This window comes from Bos indicus, chromosome 5, assembly GCF_029378745.1.
Source record: "Bos indicus isolate NIAB-ARS_2022 breed Sahiwal x Tharparkar chromosome 5, NIAB-ARS_B.indTharparkar_mat_pri_1.0, whole genome shotgun sequence".
NCBI classification, from domain to species: Eukaryota; Metazoa; Chordata; class Mammalia; order Artiodactyla; family Bovidae; genus Bos; species Bos indicus.
The window spans coordinates 32,501,582-32,519,646 of NC_091764.1; the positions used below are offsets into that span (position 1 = coordinate 32,501,582).

At 50.1% G+C, this 18,065-nt stretch overlaps 1 protein-coding gene across 1 annotated transcript in view; it reads left to right on the forward strand.

Annotated features, from left to right (window-relative positions):
- Nucleotides 1-18,065, forward strand: part of VDR (vitamin D receptor) — a 58,692-nt gene that overhangs the window by 33,592 nt on the left and 7,035 nt on the right. Inside the window, exons 4-7 of the mRNA XM_019960709.2 lie at nucleotides 1,214-1,344; nucleotides 8,583-8,767; nucleotides 8,939-9,053; nucleotides 11,821-11,992. Of these exons, the coding sequence (XP_019816268.2) occupies nucleotides 1,214-1,344; nucleotides 8,583-8,767; nucleotides 8,939-9,053; nucleotides 11,821-11,992 (603 nt within the window). The remainder of the gene's footprint in view (nucleotides 1-1,213; nucleotides 1,345-8,582; nucleotides 8,768-8,938; nucleotides 9,054-11,820; nucleotides 11,993-18,065) is intronic.

An 18,065-nucleotide genomic window follows, 5' to 3' on the forward strand; every position in this document is an offset into this window, starting at 1 on the left:
GAATTTCTGGGGATGAAACAGTATCCAAGAAGCTAAGAACTCACATTCCTAAGGCCTTCCCTGGTGGCTCAGATGGTGAAGAATCAGCCTGTAATGTGGGAGATCCACGTTCCATCTCTGGGCTGGGAAGATCCCTTGGAGAAGGGAATGGCTACCCACTCCAGTATTCTTGGGCTTCCTGGTGACTCAGACAGTAAAGAATCAGTCTGCAATGTGGGAGACTCAGGTTCTATCCCTGGGTCGGGAAAAGTCCCTGGAAAAGGGAATGGCTACCTACTCCAGTATTCTTATCTGAAGAATCCCACGGACAGAGGAGCCTGGTGGGCTACAGTTCCATGGGGTCACAAAGTGTTAGACATGACTGAGTGACTAACACTTTCACACTCCTAAGACCCCAACTTGGGAGTCTTTATTCTTTGCTAAATTGCTTCACTGTAAGAGGAACCTCTAGGAAGATAGCCTCTGCTGCTACTGCTAAGTCACTTCAGTCGTGTCCGACTCTGTGCGACCCCATAGACGGCAGTCCACCAGGCTTCCCCGTCCCTGGGATTCTCCAGGCAAGAACACTGGAGTGGGTTGCCATTTCCTTCTCCAATGCATGAAAGTGAAAAGTGAAAGTGAAGTCACTCAGTCGTGTCCGACTCTGTGCAACCCCATGGACTGCAGCCCACCAGGCTCCTCTGTCCATGGGATTCTCCAGGCAAGAGTACTGGAGTTGGGTGCCAAAATGGCCTCTATGCAGCCTCATAAAAGTCCCATGTGCTGTAGCTGGCAGCAGGGGAGAAAGCCAGAATTAGGAAAATGAACCTTTGGGCTTGCATAAACACACACAAAGCTAAAGGCAATGAAAGCTGCTCTGCAGATTTCAGTATTTATTAAAAAAATTTTGTTAGGTTAATTCACTTGTATTTCCTGTGTAATAAAAAAGAGAAGGAGGAGTAGAGGACTTTAAAGGTAAATAAAAGCAAGGATGGGGGAAGAATCAGCAGTAAACAGGAGGAGGGCATGTTGGCACACATGGCAAGTCAGAGGGTTGGGCAGGGGTGGCCCCTGAGAGGGGCCAGGGGCTTGGCTGGGCGCCCATTCTCCCTAGGAGTCTTGGAGCCAGGGGCTTGGCCAGCAGGTCTCACGGTCACAGGCTCTCTCATGCAGGCAGGGCTGAGGGGCTGCGAGGTGGGTGACCCAGCGGAGGGCCCCTGCTCTCTCTCGGCAGGCGGAGCATGAAGCGGAAGGCGCTGTTCACCTGTCCCTTCAATGGAGACTGCCGCATCACCAAGGACAACCGCCGCCACTGCCAGGCCTGCCGGCTGAAGCGCTGTATTGACATCGGCATGATGAAGGAATGTGAGTTTCCGCGGCGAGGCCGAGGAGGGGCGGGGCGGGGGCGAGGTCAGGGGAAGGCACCGCCTTTTGGGCGTTTGGCCAGAGAGGTCCGCTTGCTCTTCCTCTGTAGTTGCCATGATTTGGGGCCCCGAGTTGCGGCGTGAGTGGGACCCGCAGCCTGAGGCAGGGTGGCTGAAACTCCAAGGTCCAAGGGGCCCTGTGAGCCTCTCTGGGATCTGTGTGTGTATCCCAGAGGCCTGGAAAGTGCCTCTCCGGTGCGAGGCCTGTGAGGAGGGACAGACGGGGACACTGCCTTCATGAGTCCCCACCATTAGGTTAATCTTCCTCTGAGACTTCATCGCTATTCTCACAGCAACCTTTTCTTAAGCCCTTTGGGGAAAGGATGAGGCTCAAGGACCCCAGGGTTCTTTGGGCTTTGGGGGATAGGGCTGCTGTGGGTGGGAAGAGGCAGGATTGATGGGGAGAAGAAATATTCAGAGCCTGGTTGTCGGGGGGGTTCTGCTCCACCCTACCCTTCCAGTCAGTCTGGCCCAGTGAGCAAATCTGAGGGCTGGTACCCAGAGCTAGGGCTTCCCAGGTGGCACTAGTGGTAAAGAACCCACCTGCCAATGCTGGTAGATGTAAGAGATGTGGGTTCAATCCCCGGGATGGGATGATCCCCTGGAGGAGGGCACGGCAACCCACTCCAGTATTCTTGCCTGGAGAATCCCATGGACAGAGAGGCCTGGTGGGCTACGGTCCACCAGGTGGCAAAGAGTCGGACACAACTGAAGCGATTTAGCACATACCCAGGGCTAGGTGGATAGATCCTGCAAGGGGAAACACCAAACTCCAGCAGGACCCTCTAGATCCAGATGAAGAAGGACGAGCAATCTTCTAGGACTTCCTGTCTAGCTCTGGGGTTGCAGGAGAGGACCAGTGGGACAGGTTGACATATTCTGATTCACTGTTAAAAACAACTCCTGGAGTTTGCATCTGAGCTCTAGTATGAGTTACTTGGTAACCAGAGATGCCATTAAATCCAGTGGACCTGGGGAAGCGCTGGCCAGGCCCTCCCTGGACTGGAAGCAAGGGCACTGAGCTGCCCTGAGCATGGGTACCTTCTCTGCACACTCTGCCCTGCCCTGTCCCTTGGCTCACCCCTGTCTGTGCTCTGTACCCTGATCCTCTCCAGAATCTGTGATTGTGTGGGTGTCCTGATGAACTGTGGGCTGAGGAAGCTCAAGAGAGGCACTCAGATGCATCCAGACCTGGAGGTCATCTTGGCTATGGGGCCCATTCTGGGTGTGTGTAGGTGGGTGGGTACAGGCGAGATGTGTCTCGAACAAGGGAAAAGCCACAGGACGGGGCTGAGGGGATGGGAAATTTCCTCCTTGCTAAGAAAGAAATTCTTTGTTTTGGGGAAAACAGAAGCCTCCTCAGGCTTTGACAGGCTCTCTTCTGGTGGGCCACGGCCCCTCTCCTGATTGCAACTCCCCAGTCAACACTGGCAGTACTGGAAGGAGTTTCCAAGCCGTCATTCCTCCTCAGCCCCACAGGAGCAGGCAGGCCTGGGCAGGCGGATCACTCCTTGCCTGGTCCCCTGCCCCACCCCTCTCCTGTTTATCCTGGAGCCGTGGAGGTTCAAGGCCTGGGTGCCTCATGGGGCTTCTCACATGCCGGTTCCGTGCAGCCTGCTCTGTTTAAGGTGCTGGGCTGGACACAGGATGCAGAAAGTGAAGTCCCTGCCCACTCCAAGCACACAGCCCCCACAGGGCAGACAACCATGATTCTAAGGCCCCAGCCAGCCAAGAATGGCCCAGACTTATACCTGGGATCCAGTAAGGCTCTGCCACAGGAGTTCTGGTCAGGGCCAGCCTCAGTGATGTCCCAGAGGTGCGTCTCCTGGTATCTTGGAAGAAAAGAGATGTTCATCAGCTTAGAACAGAAAGCACACTTAGAAATCATATGAAACCCAGAAAAGCAAAAGCACCAGGGTTGGGGTCAGAAAGCAAGTTGGGACTAGAACCCAACTCCTTGTCCCCTCCTAGATCCCTCCTGGTCCCCATGGAGAGCACCGCATCCACCATGATGAGCAGGTCTCAAGTGTTCCAGGGTGCCCTGGCCCCAGGAATGCCATATGGTAGGGGGTCCAGCAACCCAGAAATGGATGCTCACCCCCAACCTCCAATCAGCTTTGTGCCTCAGCCACCCCCACCTCAGCTTCAGTCCCTGTGACAGAGCCCCATGCTCCCACGCTGCTCTATGCTCAGGGCAGCCCAGTGCCCACCCCTCTCACCATTCTAATGCAAGGATGCTGAGCTCAGGATGGGCTAGTAGCGCTGAGCTCTTGGGGTCTATGCCCCAGAGCTCCAGGTAAGATGGAAATGTTGGGGCAACACTGAACATACTCTTTCCACTGCCCCAAAAGGAAGGTCCTCTGGGAAGAGCTCTATTTCCTGCCTCTGTTTAGCCAAACTTTGGGAGACCTGTCAATATGTCTGGCCTGGAATTCTCCAGCTCCAATCAATCCCTAGGGGATCTGCTTATTGACTATCCGGGCTGGCTGTCATCCCCAAAGCCTAGCCTCCTGGAGACAACTGAGTGTCAACATTAGTAAAACCACAGCACACCCCAGGGCTCCTGTTGAAGGAAGCTGGAAACCCAGGCTCCTTTCTGGTGGGGATGAACAGGTGGCTTGTCCCTACAGGAGGCATGGGAAGGGAGCAGGGATGCAAGTGGGAACAAACATTTGTTGGCCACTTACTATATGAGTGTCAAGCACTAGCACCTTCTTCTTAAAATTTGACAACAATCCCTGAATATGTAATTACTTCTGTTTTTATTTTTATTTTTTGTAATAGATGGGCAATCTCAGAGACACTAAAATATCATGCCTCCAAAGCTAATAATCTAGGTCTATGTGCTTCCAAAGGCCAGGCCTGTGGGCTCCACCCAGCATAACCCATTGGTCCCCCTTTCCACTCTCCCCTACCCTCCTCAGTGGGCCAGAGCTCCTCCACTCTGCATTTCCAGGCCTGGGGCCCTAAGGGATGGACTGAAGAGAATTTGTTCTCACTAAAGACTCTCTCTGTCTCTTCAAGTCCAGGTTGACTTGATGTCCTTGGAGCCAAGACATTTCACAGCTGAGTTCTGGCCTCTTATAGACCTGGCCTGCACATGTGAACTTGTTTAATATTCTTATACTTGGACATCTTTTCTGCCCATCATGAGCACAGCCTCTGATAGTAGGTGCTCCATAAATATGTGTTGAATGATTGAATATTCGCTCCCCATTGTGCTTCTTTGTATCTCTGCATCCCCTACTGATTTACAGATCAAGAAGATCACCCACATCTGATATTGTCAATGTCATTCATTTGGAAAAATTTTGTCTGTTTACCTAATGTTGTCCTTAGGCCACCTTTGGCAACTTGAAATGCTTTTAAGATGCCTGTGCTTTCAGATCTTGACTCCCTAACTTGATCATTGACTTCATGGAATAGGGAACATCTTGCATGGGGTTAACTTCAGCAAAGCCCTTTGCCCAGTCAGACAGTAATTGAGAAGCTACTAAGCAGCCATATGGGTTTCACAAAGTCCATGTACACAACTCATGCCCTTTATTCACTGACAAACCCATCAATGGGCTTTTAACTTCAAAATGTGCCTCCTAGTGAAAAATAAATTTCTACTGTTTAAGCTGAAAAAACACAAAAACAAACAACAAAAAAGTGTTCTCCTACATGACAGTAATGGTGTTTTTAGTAGCAATTTATTGAGAAAATGATTTTTTAAGGATTCTATGAAATTAACAACCCCTTTAAGCAAATGAACTATTTTATAAGTCACAACAATATCTGCATATGTGAGAGGCTTATAGCTTACCTAGTCCCCTGCCAACGTTGCCTGCAGGGAGGTCCATGGATTGGCAGCCTTCATCTGAAACCAGCAGATCTTAGTGTTTCTTCCTCTAGTGCTGCAAACAGGGTGATGGTTGCTATTTGCTAGAAATGATGGAGAGGAGAAATGCCATAAGGTTAACCTCAAATCTCTTAACGTTATAAGTAAGTCACTTACAAGCTTTGCTACTTTATGTAATCATTATTTTCGCACTCTTCGGGTGGATCAGAACACCTTGTGTGTCATGACTCCACAGCTGAAGACCAGGGTCTGGCTGAGCATTCACAGCTGATGATAGTCATAGGCAGTGTGGAGTAGTGGTCAGGACCCTGGATTCTAGAGCCAGACTGCTCAGACCCGACTCCAGCCCTACCACTTGTTTGTCTGCTCCGTGACTTTGAGCAAGCTTGATAGCCTCTCTGGTTCTCAGGTCCCCTCACCTGTAAAATGAGGATAACAGCATCTGCCTTAAGGGTTATTAAAAGGACCAAATAATGTGAGTTAATATGTAAGAAGTACTTGGAATAGGGCTTGGTACATTAAAAAAAAAAACTTTATTTTTATTAACAATATATTTATTAACGGTATTTTTTATGACATACCGCTTGATCACCAGAGTTTCTGGCTCCCAGCAGATTAGAAGTAACTCTTAAGGAGGATAAAGGTACACTCCAGTAAGAAGAGACAACATATAGCTTAAGACAGCAGGATAGACTGGTTGGAAGAGTTAACATAGGAACTCAAAATCATAGCAGGCTGAGTCACACAGTGCAGAAAAACAGACCCATATGGTTCTTAGGTCATAACATTGTTCCTGCAAAGTCCAATCATTATTCAGAATGATGCCTCTGAATCATCAAGCAAAGGTTACATGATGTTACAGGTGCTCCGTTACAATGGGTTCTGTCTTGAAAATACTTGTCACAAGTATTTGAAAATGTAAACTTTGCTCAGCGATCTGGTGGACTGGCAGGTGGAGTGTGCCATTCTGAAATTGTAGGGGATGGGCATCGTTGGTGCATGTCCAGAGCCAGGAGGACAACCAGCACACTGTAGGTACAGTCAGTGCTGATATGTTGGGTTTCCAGCGCATCAGACCACTGAGGATGCCCCACTGGGCTAGCCTTGGCATGAGAGATATAGGCATTGTAAGATGCAGCCCCCATCCTTAGATACCCTGCAGTTCCAGTGAAGAAGACCTTGAACTTAGGCTCTCTCTATTGCAAGTATTTATTGGAACCTATAACCATAAATGTGACAGAGTGAAAAAAGATCGGGTGCCAATGTGTGTGGGAAAAATTGCTCCTTGCCGATCAGGGCAATACAGAAGCCTTTGTGGTACAAGAGGGTGTGAACAGAGTGCTGGGGAACTGATAAAATCTGCATGGCTACTGGGGAGAGAAGACCCATCTGGACAGGCATCCAGCACACGGGAAATGGCCATGGCAGTAGTAAGCAGATCATATTCACAGGCCAGCAATCCCAGTGCAACTAGACCAGCTGCTGTGTCAAGACCCCAGCTGCTGCTGCTGCTAAGTCGCTTCAGCCGTGTCCGACTCTGTGCGACCCCATAGACGGCAGCCCACCAGGCTCCGCTGTCCCTGGGATTCTCCAGGCAAGAACACTGGAGTGGGTTGCCATTTCCTTCTCCAATGCATGAAAGAGAAAAGTGAAGGTGAAGTGGCTCAGTCGTGTCTGACTCCTAGCGACCCCGTGGACTGCAGCCTACTAGGCTCCTCCATCCTTGGACTTTCCAGGCAAGAGTACAGTTGGAAAGCTAGGAAGAAGGGAAATCACAAAGAATCTTGGCTTCAGGTGGGGCATGGTAAGCAGAAAGAATTCAGAAGAAGTTTCTGAGCAGGACAGTGATGTCATAGAATCACAGAGGGTTATGAGAGCCCTGTGGGGCTGAAAAGCACCCCTGTGGGCAGCCAGAGCCGTCCCCCCAACCCCAGCCTCATCGCGTCCTGTGCCTGCCCTTCAGGTGAACAGGAAGGACTCTGTCCCTAATCTTGGCATTCCCAGGCTAGCATCTCACACCCTGCCTTGAATGGGGTGCTCCCTGCTCCTCCCGGCTCTCATCTGGCTGTATCTCTTGGGGTCTGAACTGACATCCTCTGTGGGAGGAGGGCGGGCAGCTCTTTGGGTATGTGAGTCAGTAACCTGGGCGTGGCCTCCGCCCAGTCTTCCTCTAGGTACGGTTTACCTCAGCTCTGGAGGGAACGCTCCATCTTCCGCCACCGGCTTCCCTTTCCTGCCCTGCCCACTCACACCCACCACAGGCTCTCCTTCCCCCACCCCCACTTCTCTCGTCCTACCCCACCCAAGAAGCCAAGGCCCATGGGCCTTTCCTGAAGCCCTGAAGCCACCCACTCTGGCATTCTGGTTCTTTTTCCTGCTCTTGTGAAACGCTTGGTTCTGTGGGCAGATGCCCTGGCAAGACTAGCACAGAGCAAGCAGCTACAGGCCGAGGGCCCCAGTGCCCACTCCTGCCGTCAGCGCTCTGCAAGCCCGGCCGGGAGGTCTGTGTGCCGGGCTTGCTCCCAGCCCCACCCTCCCGGCAGTCACCCAGCACAGGGAGGCTTGGAGCCCCTGCAGTCAGACACCCTGGCTAGCCACTGGAGAGAGCTTCCCAGATAGAGCTGTGAGCTGCTATCTATCCTCGGGGACTTCTGAAGGACTGGAAAACTTCCTTGGGCAGAAATTTTAAGACTGGAAGGACTGAAAGAGGGGTTGTTTTGCAGGGAACCTAAGAGGCAAAGTCTTTCTACTTTGGTCAGAGTAGATCACATGCCTGGAAAGTTACATGGAGATGACCACGTAGAGCGGTCTTCTCAGCATCTCCTAGCTTCTGACGCTGGGACCCTGTACCCTCCCTCCCCCTGAGTGAGCATCTGCTCTGTGCTGGGCTGCATTCAGGTCTCAAAGCAGTTGGTCCTTTGAGGTAGGATCCCCACACCACGTGCTTCCTGGAAGAAAGAACAAAAAAGGATCTTAGAAGAGATCCTATGGTCCAAACTCCTCATTTTAGAAATGAGCAAACAGAAGCCTGGAGAGTTCAATCTGTTCAGAGTCAGACATCTTGTTCTTGGGATCCTGGTCTCCTTAATGATGCCCAAGCATCCTGCCTCCCAAATCCTCTGTTTCCTCCTCTCTCATGCTCATGCCTTTTCAACATACAGCACCCACTCTTCCATCCATATCATGGGCTTTGGGTCCCCGTGGCAGGATGGCCTGGTGAGCTCTGAGTGTCAGGGCACAGCCCCTCCCATCTGGGGCCTTTATACCTGGAGGAACGTTCCTAGGAGGTGCTGCAGGCCCCACTCTCCTGACACCCCCCTCCGGCACCCCTGCAGTCATCCTGACTGATGAAGAAGTGCAGCGGAAGCGGGAGATGATCCTCAAGCGGAAGGAGGAGGAGGCCTTGAAGGACAGCCTGCGGCCGAAGCTGTCAGAGGAGCAGCAGCGCATCATCACCACCCTGCTGGAAGCCCACCACAAGACCTACGACGACACCTACTCCGACTTCAGCCAGTTCCGGGTATATGGGCTGGAGGGCGAGGGGATCTGGGCACAGCACCTGGGGAGGGCTGGAAGCTGGTCTGCCCTCTGACCCTGGGGAGGACTGCCCCTCCTGTAAACAAAAGACCAGGGCTGGGGGAGGAAGGTGACCTCCAATGTGGGCTTCTGACATTCCACCTTTCCCTTCCAGCCTCCAGTTCGCAACAGTGAGGACGAGGGGAACCGTCCTTTGAGGTCGATACTCACGCCCAGCTTCTCTGGAAACTCATCCTCCTCCTGTTCGGATCACTGTACCTCCTCTCCAGGTGAGAGGGACAGCACGCTCCCTCCCCAAGGACCTAGAGCTTTCCCAGTCCACCTACCCTTGGCTGCAGCCAGAAGGACAACACTTACTACTGTGCGCTGCCCAGAACAACCCCTTTTTAGAGAAGAGGTGTGACTTGCCCAAGGGCCCGTGCTGAGGACTCTGAGGAAGAGGCCAAGCTGTTGCCTGCAGAGCCTCTGTTCTTTCCTCTAAGCCAGGCTTCTACCCCGGGCTCCCTCCCTGGGAGTGACCTGATTCCTTTCAGTGGTCCTTTGAGCCTGGGCCCTTGCTGCCGGGTGGGTTGTTTGTTGGTTTGATTTTTGTTTTTTCCAACTTTATAAAAATATAAGATGACACTAGTGGTAAAGAATCCACCTGCCAATGCAGGAGATGCAAGAGATGTGGGGTCGATCCCTGGGTCAGGAAGATCCCCTGGAGGAGGGTATGGCACCCCAATCCAGTATTTTTGGCTGGAGGGTCCCCTTGGACAGAGGAGGAGCCTGGTGGGCTACAGTCCATGGAGTTGCAAAGAGTCGGACACAACTGAAGCAACTTAGCATGCACGCATGCAATTGATATACAGCACTGTATAAATTTAAGGTGTATAGCATAATGATTTGACATATGTATATATTGGGAAATGATTACCACAATAAGTTAGTTAACCTCATGGAGTTACAAAGAGTTCCCCACCCTCCGTGATAACATTTAAGATGTACTCTCTTAGCAGCTTTTAAATATAGCAAACAGTGTTGTTAACTAGTCACCAGAGCCTGAGCCTTTGGAAGGTGAAATTCAGCATGGAAGCCCACCTTCCACTCAAGCCACCTTCCGCTAAGGTCCTGGAGGACCTTTCCCTTCCAACTCATCCTTGCTTTCTTATTGTCCTTCTCTACCATCCTCTGCATCGTCCTGCCTCATCCTCTCCTATCCTTGTCTTCATCCCTCTACCTCTCACCCAATCCAGCTGCCGTCTGCTGGATAGGAGGGCAGGGATGGAAAAGCTCCCTCCCATCTGGGGACCTGGAACCCTCAGACATGGTGCTTCCAGACTCACTGATGGACCTGTGCCCAGATCCAGAGTAGGTAGGAGGGGTCTCTGTGCCAACTAGACAGAGATAACAGTGGAACACGTCCTGTGTCTACCCATCTGCTGTGACCGCTGCACAGATAACTGATCCCTGAGCCCCTCACCTTGTAGTTAACCTTGTAGTAACCCCTCTCCTGTGTTAATTTTCTCTATCCACCTTCCTACTCTTTTTACTTTATGGTATAATCACTTTTATCAATGAAGGTCAATCTGTATGTTATACATTGGTTTGTACTTCAACTTTTTTTGGAGTATAATTGCTTTACAAGGTTGTAAGGCAACTGCACGATGCTATACTGTTTCTGCTGCAGAGCACAGTGGATCCGCTATACGTGTACACACATCCCCTCCCTCTGGGACCTCGCTCCCACCCAAGCCCGTTCTACCCCGTTAGGCCATCACAGAGCCCTGAGATGAGCTCGCTGTGCTACGCAGCAGGTTCCCACTAGCTATCTGCTTACACATGGTGGTGTATATATGTTCACCCTAATCTCCCAGTTCCTCCCACCCTCTCCATACCTGCGCTCTGTCCCCATTACCGTTCTTTATGTCTGCATCTCTGTTCTTGCCTTGCAAATAGGTTTATCTTGTACTTCAACTTTTAATAACAGCTTTGTCTTATTTAGAAGTTTCGATTTCCCCTTACAGGTTAATTAATCTGAGGTGCTCACCTACCCACATGGTATGTTTGGTATGTATGTGTGTGTGTGTGTGCTCAGTCGTGTCTGACTTTTTGCAACCCTATGGACTGTAGCCCACCAGGCTCCTCTGTCCATGGGATTCTCCAGGCAAGAATACTGGAGTAGGTTGCCATGCCCTCCTCCAGGGGATCTTCCTGATCCCGGGATCAAACCCGCATCTCTCTACATCTCCTGCATTGGCAGGCAGGTTACCCCGGCAGGGTACCTGCATTTACCACTAGCACCTATATTATATTTTCACGCCATTCAGTACATACCTAGAATGTCATTTGTGAAGCTGCATAGTATTCTGGGGTATAATGTGCAATAACACATCTAAACCCCCTATTACTGGATATCTAGATATTCCCCCCCAGCTCTTGATGAAGATAACAGTGTGCTTGTGGCTAAATATTTGCACTCATTCTGAATTTTTCCTTATGCTGAATTCATGGACGTAGGATTGCTGATCCCAGAATGTACGTGACTGTAGGCTTTTGACCCTCGTGGTCAAATTGCGTTCTAGATTACTTGCACAAATGTGTGCTTCCTTTAGCACCCCAACACTGCACAAGGATTGCCTGTCTCCTGCATCTTTACAAATACTGGTATCAACCCTTAAACATATTTGCTTCTAGTTTAGAGGTGAAAAGTGGATGTTCTTGGCTGTTCTTTGATCACTAGTGAGGCTGAACATTGTTTTCCACAAGTTTATTGGTTCCAAATTCATCTTTGACTCGAGATCATTAGGAATGACATATAAAATCACTCTTAAAGAAGTCTCATATCTCAGAATGTCTCTGCTCTTTGATTTTCATGCTTCATCACTCTGTTGAAGAAAGACGCGGGAAACCCCAGGGGGACGCCTGGGCAGAAGTGACTTTGGAGAGAGGCAGTCATGCTGAATTCCCAACTGGCGCTGCTGCCAGAGAACAGGAGGGCCTCACAGGAGGAAGGCTGGCTCGAGTAATTCCTTTTCTTCCCTATTCCTTCCCCAGACACAATGGAGCCAACCAGCTTCTCCAACCAGGATCTGAATGAAGAAGACTCCGATGACCCTTCTGTGACCCTGGACCTGTCCCAGCTCTCCATGCTGCCCCACCTGGCTGACCTGGTCAGTTATAGCATCCAGAAGGTCATCGGCTTTGCCAAGATGATCCCAGGGTTCAGGTAAGGAGCTTCTGGGACATCCAGAAGACAAAGTCAGAATCCTATCCTGAGCCCAAAGAAGTCTTGGAAATTCTCAACCTACTGCTTCCCAAAATACACCTTCAGGTCCTATCCCAGACCTCCTAAATCAGAATCTCTAGGCGAGGTCCAGAAATCTGTATTTGAGAAGTACAGCCTCTCCAACATTATAGGGCAGGCCAACAGTGGAAAGCCATGGATCCTTCACAGTATCGATGTGAGAGAACAGACACTGCCCAATGAAGTTCAGCACCAGGAATTCCAGTGTTGGACCCCAGTTCTCAACCAGAACTGGGTTGAGAACTCTGAGTTTGCTGCTGTGTCCACTCCAGCTGCCTTGAATCTAATTCTCATATTATCTTTTTATTTTTAAAATATTTTATTTATTTATTTGGCTGAGCTGGGTCTTAGTTGTGGCACGTAGGATCTTTGAGCTTCATCGAGGCATGCAGACTCTAAGTTGCAACGTATCGATCAAACCCGGGCCCCCTGCATTGGGAGTGTGCGTGGAGTCTTAGCCGCTGGACTACCAGGGAAGTCCCTCATGTTAACCTTTTAAATGAAACCTACATTAATCCTTCACTCCCAATTCTGAAATCAGGATGAAGTGATAGAGTGGAGAAAGGGCTGAGTTTGTAAAGTAATTTAGAAATCCTAGAGGGAGAGGGACTTGCATCTATAACCTGGGTATCTTTCACCCAATTTATGTATCACCCAAGGCCGTTTCCTAATAGTACTGAGATATTTTTTGCCAAAGTAGGTAAGTATAAGGAGTTCGACTAAAGTAGTGCATGCTTCTCTCACCTGGAAAATCCCATGGACGGAGGAGCGTGGTAGGCTGCAGCCCATGGGGTCTCGAAGAGTCAAACATGACTGAGTGACTTCACTTTCACTTTTCACTTTCATGCATTGGAGGAGGAAATGGCAACCCACTCCAGTGTTCTTGCCTGGAGAATCCCAGGGACGGCGGAGCCTGGTGGGCTGCTATCTTTGGGGTCCTGAAGCGACTTAGCAGCAGCAGCAGCAAGGCATGCTTAGTCACTCAGTTGTGTCCGACTCTTTGTGACCCTGTGTACTGGAGCCTGCCAGGCTCCTCTGCCCATGGGATTCTCCAGGCTCCTCTGTCGTTGGGATTCTCCAGGCAAGAATGCTGGAGCGGGTTGCCGTTTCCTCCTCCAGGGGATCTTCCCAACTCAGGGATAGAACCTGCATCTCTTTCGTCTCCTGCATTAGCAGGCAGGTTCTTACTTCTGAGCCACCCAGGAAGCCCTCCACTGAAGTAGAGACCCTCCCTTATGGATTCATTTATACATGTTTAAATGTTCTAATTAAATGTTCTATTGTTTTGGTAATAATGGTATATAATACTTATATTTAAATGGTCGCGTGTGCTCAGTCACTTCAGTCGTGTCTGACTCTGTGCGACCCTATGGACTATAGCCTGCCAGGCTCCTCTGTCCATGGGATCATCCAGGCAAGAATACTGCAGTGGGTTGTCATGCCCTCCTCATTTAAATGGTCGTGCAGCATTAAATATTCTTGAAAGTGTGTAAAAGTTGACACTTTTAGTAGATATGCTGGGAAGCAGTCGAATATACATTTATGAATGTTTATAGCCTCCTTCTTTCTAAAAGTTCATTTGGGACATTGTCATCAAATACATAGACAATGTGGTTGAGACATGAAGTACATTAATGAATATCAAGCAGGATTCTCATCATTTCAACTAATAGCAATAGTTGAAGTCATACCAGAAAGGGGCAGCGTGCTTCCTCAACACTAATGCTCAGATTCAGGGCTAGAACATTGGGAACTAGAAAATGACTGTATGTTGGCCAGCTCTGGATGGAAGCTAACAGGGGGTGCATTTATTGTTTGGGGAATCTCTGCTGTGTAGGGAAGCCATCAGCTGCTGACAAAATTGCCACGCTACCACACAACCAGCTAAATGTTAGTAATTTGTGCAGCTAAACCCAGCACTCAGAGAAGGCAATGGCAACCCACTCCAGAGTTCTTGCCTGGAGAATCCCAGGGACGGGGGAGCCTGGTGAGCTGCCGTCTATGGGGTCGCACAGAGTCGGACACGACTGAAGCGACTTAGCAGCGGCAGCAGCAGCGGCAGCAAACCCAACACTTCCCAGTTTGTTTCTATCCTGAGACAACTTGCTGTCTGTTACTTTATGCCTCACACCAATTCAAATACCAGGTATTCACCAATGCTCTTTCCTGGAATTAATATGAAAATTGCAAAGAAGCGAAAACATCGAATGGTGTTGAGACATTCTTACCATATCGCTCACCTTAATCACATTAAAAGGAGTAAAGGCCACTCCGGCAGGCAGAATGGGTGTTGTCTGTGAGGCCCGAGATTCACCCTCCAGAGCCCTTCCTTGGAACCGATGACACATTCTGCTCAGTACAAGTTCCAACTCCCTCCTCCTCCCTTCATGTTACTGTTGGCAAACTGTACTTGTTCCAAAGTCTTGTTTTGTGTAAATAGCTAGAGAAAAAAACCACTTCAGGTTGTTGATGGATACACTGTAGCAGGCAGCTCCCGGCTGAATTCCAGGAGCAGCAGACCTCCTCTGCACAGGGTTCCTCCTTCCTTGCCCAGTGGACCAGAGAGCACCCGGAGCCTTGTCCAGAGGCTGAGGTTTGGTGATTTTCAGTGGTGGCTGGGTGATTTTCCACCTGCGAAAATCATCCTAGAAAGAAAGTGACTTGTTTAACCAGACTACCCCAGTGCACCCCCTCCACTAAGTAACCTGGGCCCCAGTCTTTCTCTTGGCCCCCATCCCTTACCCTTACTGCACACACCCTCATACAAAATAGCATCACTAGCCCCTCAATTCCTCTCCCCAAGTGGAAGTCATGTCTGACTCTTTGCAACCCCATAGACTGTAGCCCACCAGGCTCCTCTGTCCATGCGATTCTCCAGGCAAGAATACTGGAGTTACCATACCCTCCTCCAGGGGATCTTCCCAACCCAGTGATCAAACTTGCATCTCCTGCATTGCAGGCAGATTCTTTACCACTAGCGCCACCTGGGAAGCCCTCCTCTCCCCAAGGATGAGCTAAAATCTCCCCCTTTCCTTCCCTTTTAAGTCTCATTCTCTGGAGTTCCCTGGTCTAGCCCTGCAGTCCTGGCCGAAGTGAGGTGTATACGAACAGGTACTGCAACCACCCGACTATTGAGGCCAAATGGATTAAGTCAGTCCTAAACATGCTTGAGTTGACTTTTCTGGCTTCGGCATGGCTTGAGAAGTTGCAAAGAGGAATGTTTTCCAATAAACCTGGAGCAGGCCTTAGCAAGGGCTCCGGAAGGGTCAGTGATGTGGATGTTCCCTGGACTGGATGAAGCAGATGCTGCACCAGGCCTGGACCAGAGCCCAGGCTCCCGGGACCCAGGCGGGGCCAGCCCATCTGCTCTCTGGTTCTGCCGGTTTCTGCAGTTAGAGGTTCTGTTCTTCCAAGAAGTGAAAGAACAGTGGCTGCATCCCTGGTAGCTTTGATCTTGCTGCCTGGAGGCAGGGGTGGAAAGTGTGGGGAGGGCAGGATGAGACTTCTGTGTGGATGAGTGGAGGCGAGAATACAGGATTCGACTCCAGTGCAGGTGTGGGGCCAAAGTGGGGCAGGACTGGATGGGCTGTGCTGGGTGTGAACTGCCCTGCAGTGTGACCTTGGCTCTGCTCCTGCCTCCCACCTCCTCTCCCTCAGCCTCTTAGTCTGCACCCCACAAATCTCCCTCCCTTAGCCCTGCAAGAGAAACGCAGGGGACATGGCATCAGGAGCAGCAACTTAATGACTACGGGTGGTCTTGGATCTGAGAACCAAGGACCCCAGGTTTCACTGCCCAGAGGTGTGCATGAGGGACTAGACCCAGTCAACCCCAGAAGGTTACATGCCTTCAACCTCACCACTATTTTTATCCCTAGGGACTCCTTCCTGGATCAAAGGCCTGGGGTCACAGCTTCCCTCCTCCTACGCCTTTCCTCTATATTCACTTATGCATCTGTCCAGAACTCAGCTTTCTTACATATACCAAGAGAGATCAAAGATGACTGGCCTCCAGAGGGTCGGTGTCTGATGGAAGAGATAAATATGTGAGCAGCTGCAGTGAATGCAGCTGAGGGAATACAAGCAGGGAGGGTCTGGACACCGCCTGGTGGGAATGGGAAAGACAAGCAACACATACCCAGAGCATCTCTCAGGTGCCCAGAAGCAGCCTCAGGGGTGAAAACTGATCTGGGTGTAAATATTAGTCAGGTCCAGAGAGAAGCCCAGAGCCAGAGCTGATGCAGGAACCAGGAGGACCTAGGTCTCTTCCTGACTTCCCCTTCACTTCCACCGCTACCCCCACCTACCACCATTACCAGTTCTGGCTGCAAGCTGCACTTAGAAAGTCCCTGTATTTCCAGGCTGTGGGTGGTAATTCGAGCTCATTCTAGATTTGCTTTCTTACAAGTAGTATGTCTGGATCACAGTAGGCAGTAGTCCTGCTGAAATCTCGGTAGCCAGGCACCCATGGGATGTTTGTTCACTTCCGACCATCCATTCTGAGTGGGCCATTAAACAAAACGTTACGTACAAAGATGTCCCTCATGGAACTACTTATAACAGCAAAACTCGTTGCTGTTGTTGTTCAGCCGCTAAGTCATGTCCGACTCTTTGCAACCCCATGGGCTGTAGCCCACCAGGCTTCTCTGTCCATGGGATTTCCCAGGCAAGAATACGGGAATGGGTTGCCATTTCCTTCTCCAGGGGATCGTCCCAACCCAGGGATCAAACCCACATTTCTGGGCATTGGCAGGTGGATTTTTTACCACTAGCCACCAGGGAAGCCCCAAACAGCAAAACTTAGAAGTGACCAAAGTGCCCAAACATAGGTGGGTGGGAGACTGATTAAATAACCTATAATACATTGATGTAACATGATGCCACATACTATGAACTGACATAGAAAGTGGGACACAGGATTACTATGACCTGGTGCACATTTGAAAAAGAGATATTTGCATGGAAAACAAATAGGAAGAAAATAAATCAAAACGTTTCTTGTGGTTATGAGCCATTTTTATTTGCCTTTATATTTTGTCTGTATTTTCCCAAGATTTAATAATGAACATATTTTACTTGCATCATGAATTAAAACCCAAATGAGGGTGGTGTTAGTTTTCACTTTTTCAATATGGATTGAGGGGTGCCAAGGATAGTGAGACATTCAGACACTGTGGCATCAGGGTTGTTTATTCCAGAGAACAGGCAAGGGGAGGGGGACATGGTGGCTTTCCTTAAATGGTTAAAGGGATGTTCCATGGATTGGGCTCCACTGGTGGCTCAGTTAGTAAAGAATCTGCCTGCAACCCAGGAGACCCAGGTTTGATCTCTGGGTGGGGAAGATCCCCTGGAGAAGTAAATGGCAAACCACTCTAGTATTCTTGCCTGGAAAATCCCATGGACGGAGGAGCCTGGCAGGCTACAGTCCATGGCGTCACAAAGAATCGGACACAGCTTATCAACTAAACCACCGCCACACCCACGGCTAATGCAGAACTCAGGTTCTGTCTTCCTTGAGAGGACAGAACTACGAGCCATGGATGAGTGTGTCATCTTGTGGGTTATTGCTCAACAGGAGAAGACGTTGTTAGCCCTAGAGCCAAGCACCTCGTGACTGTGGCCAGAGGTTGGGAGCTCCCTGGCCCCGGGGGAATCCTGCAGTGGTTGTGTGAGAGCCATCTGTGAGAGATGCTGAGGAAGGAACTGGACTACAGTCTCTAGAAGGGGCCTTCCAACTCCAACACTTTGTGATTTGCCTTCAGCACAGGCCCTTTGGTGCCCATCTAATCATGCAAGCCTTTCCACACCTCCTCACCCATCACCTGTTGACATAGTACTCTTATCCGTTAACATCTGTTTCCCACCTTTTTACATTCCAAAGTGCAGCCACAGGGGGTGACAGCCCCTCAACAGGATATCCAAGAGGAAGTACAGACGGAATCAGAAAGAGAAAGGGAAGAAGAAGTGGAAGCAGTTTGATCTGTGGGCCCTGATTCTT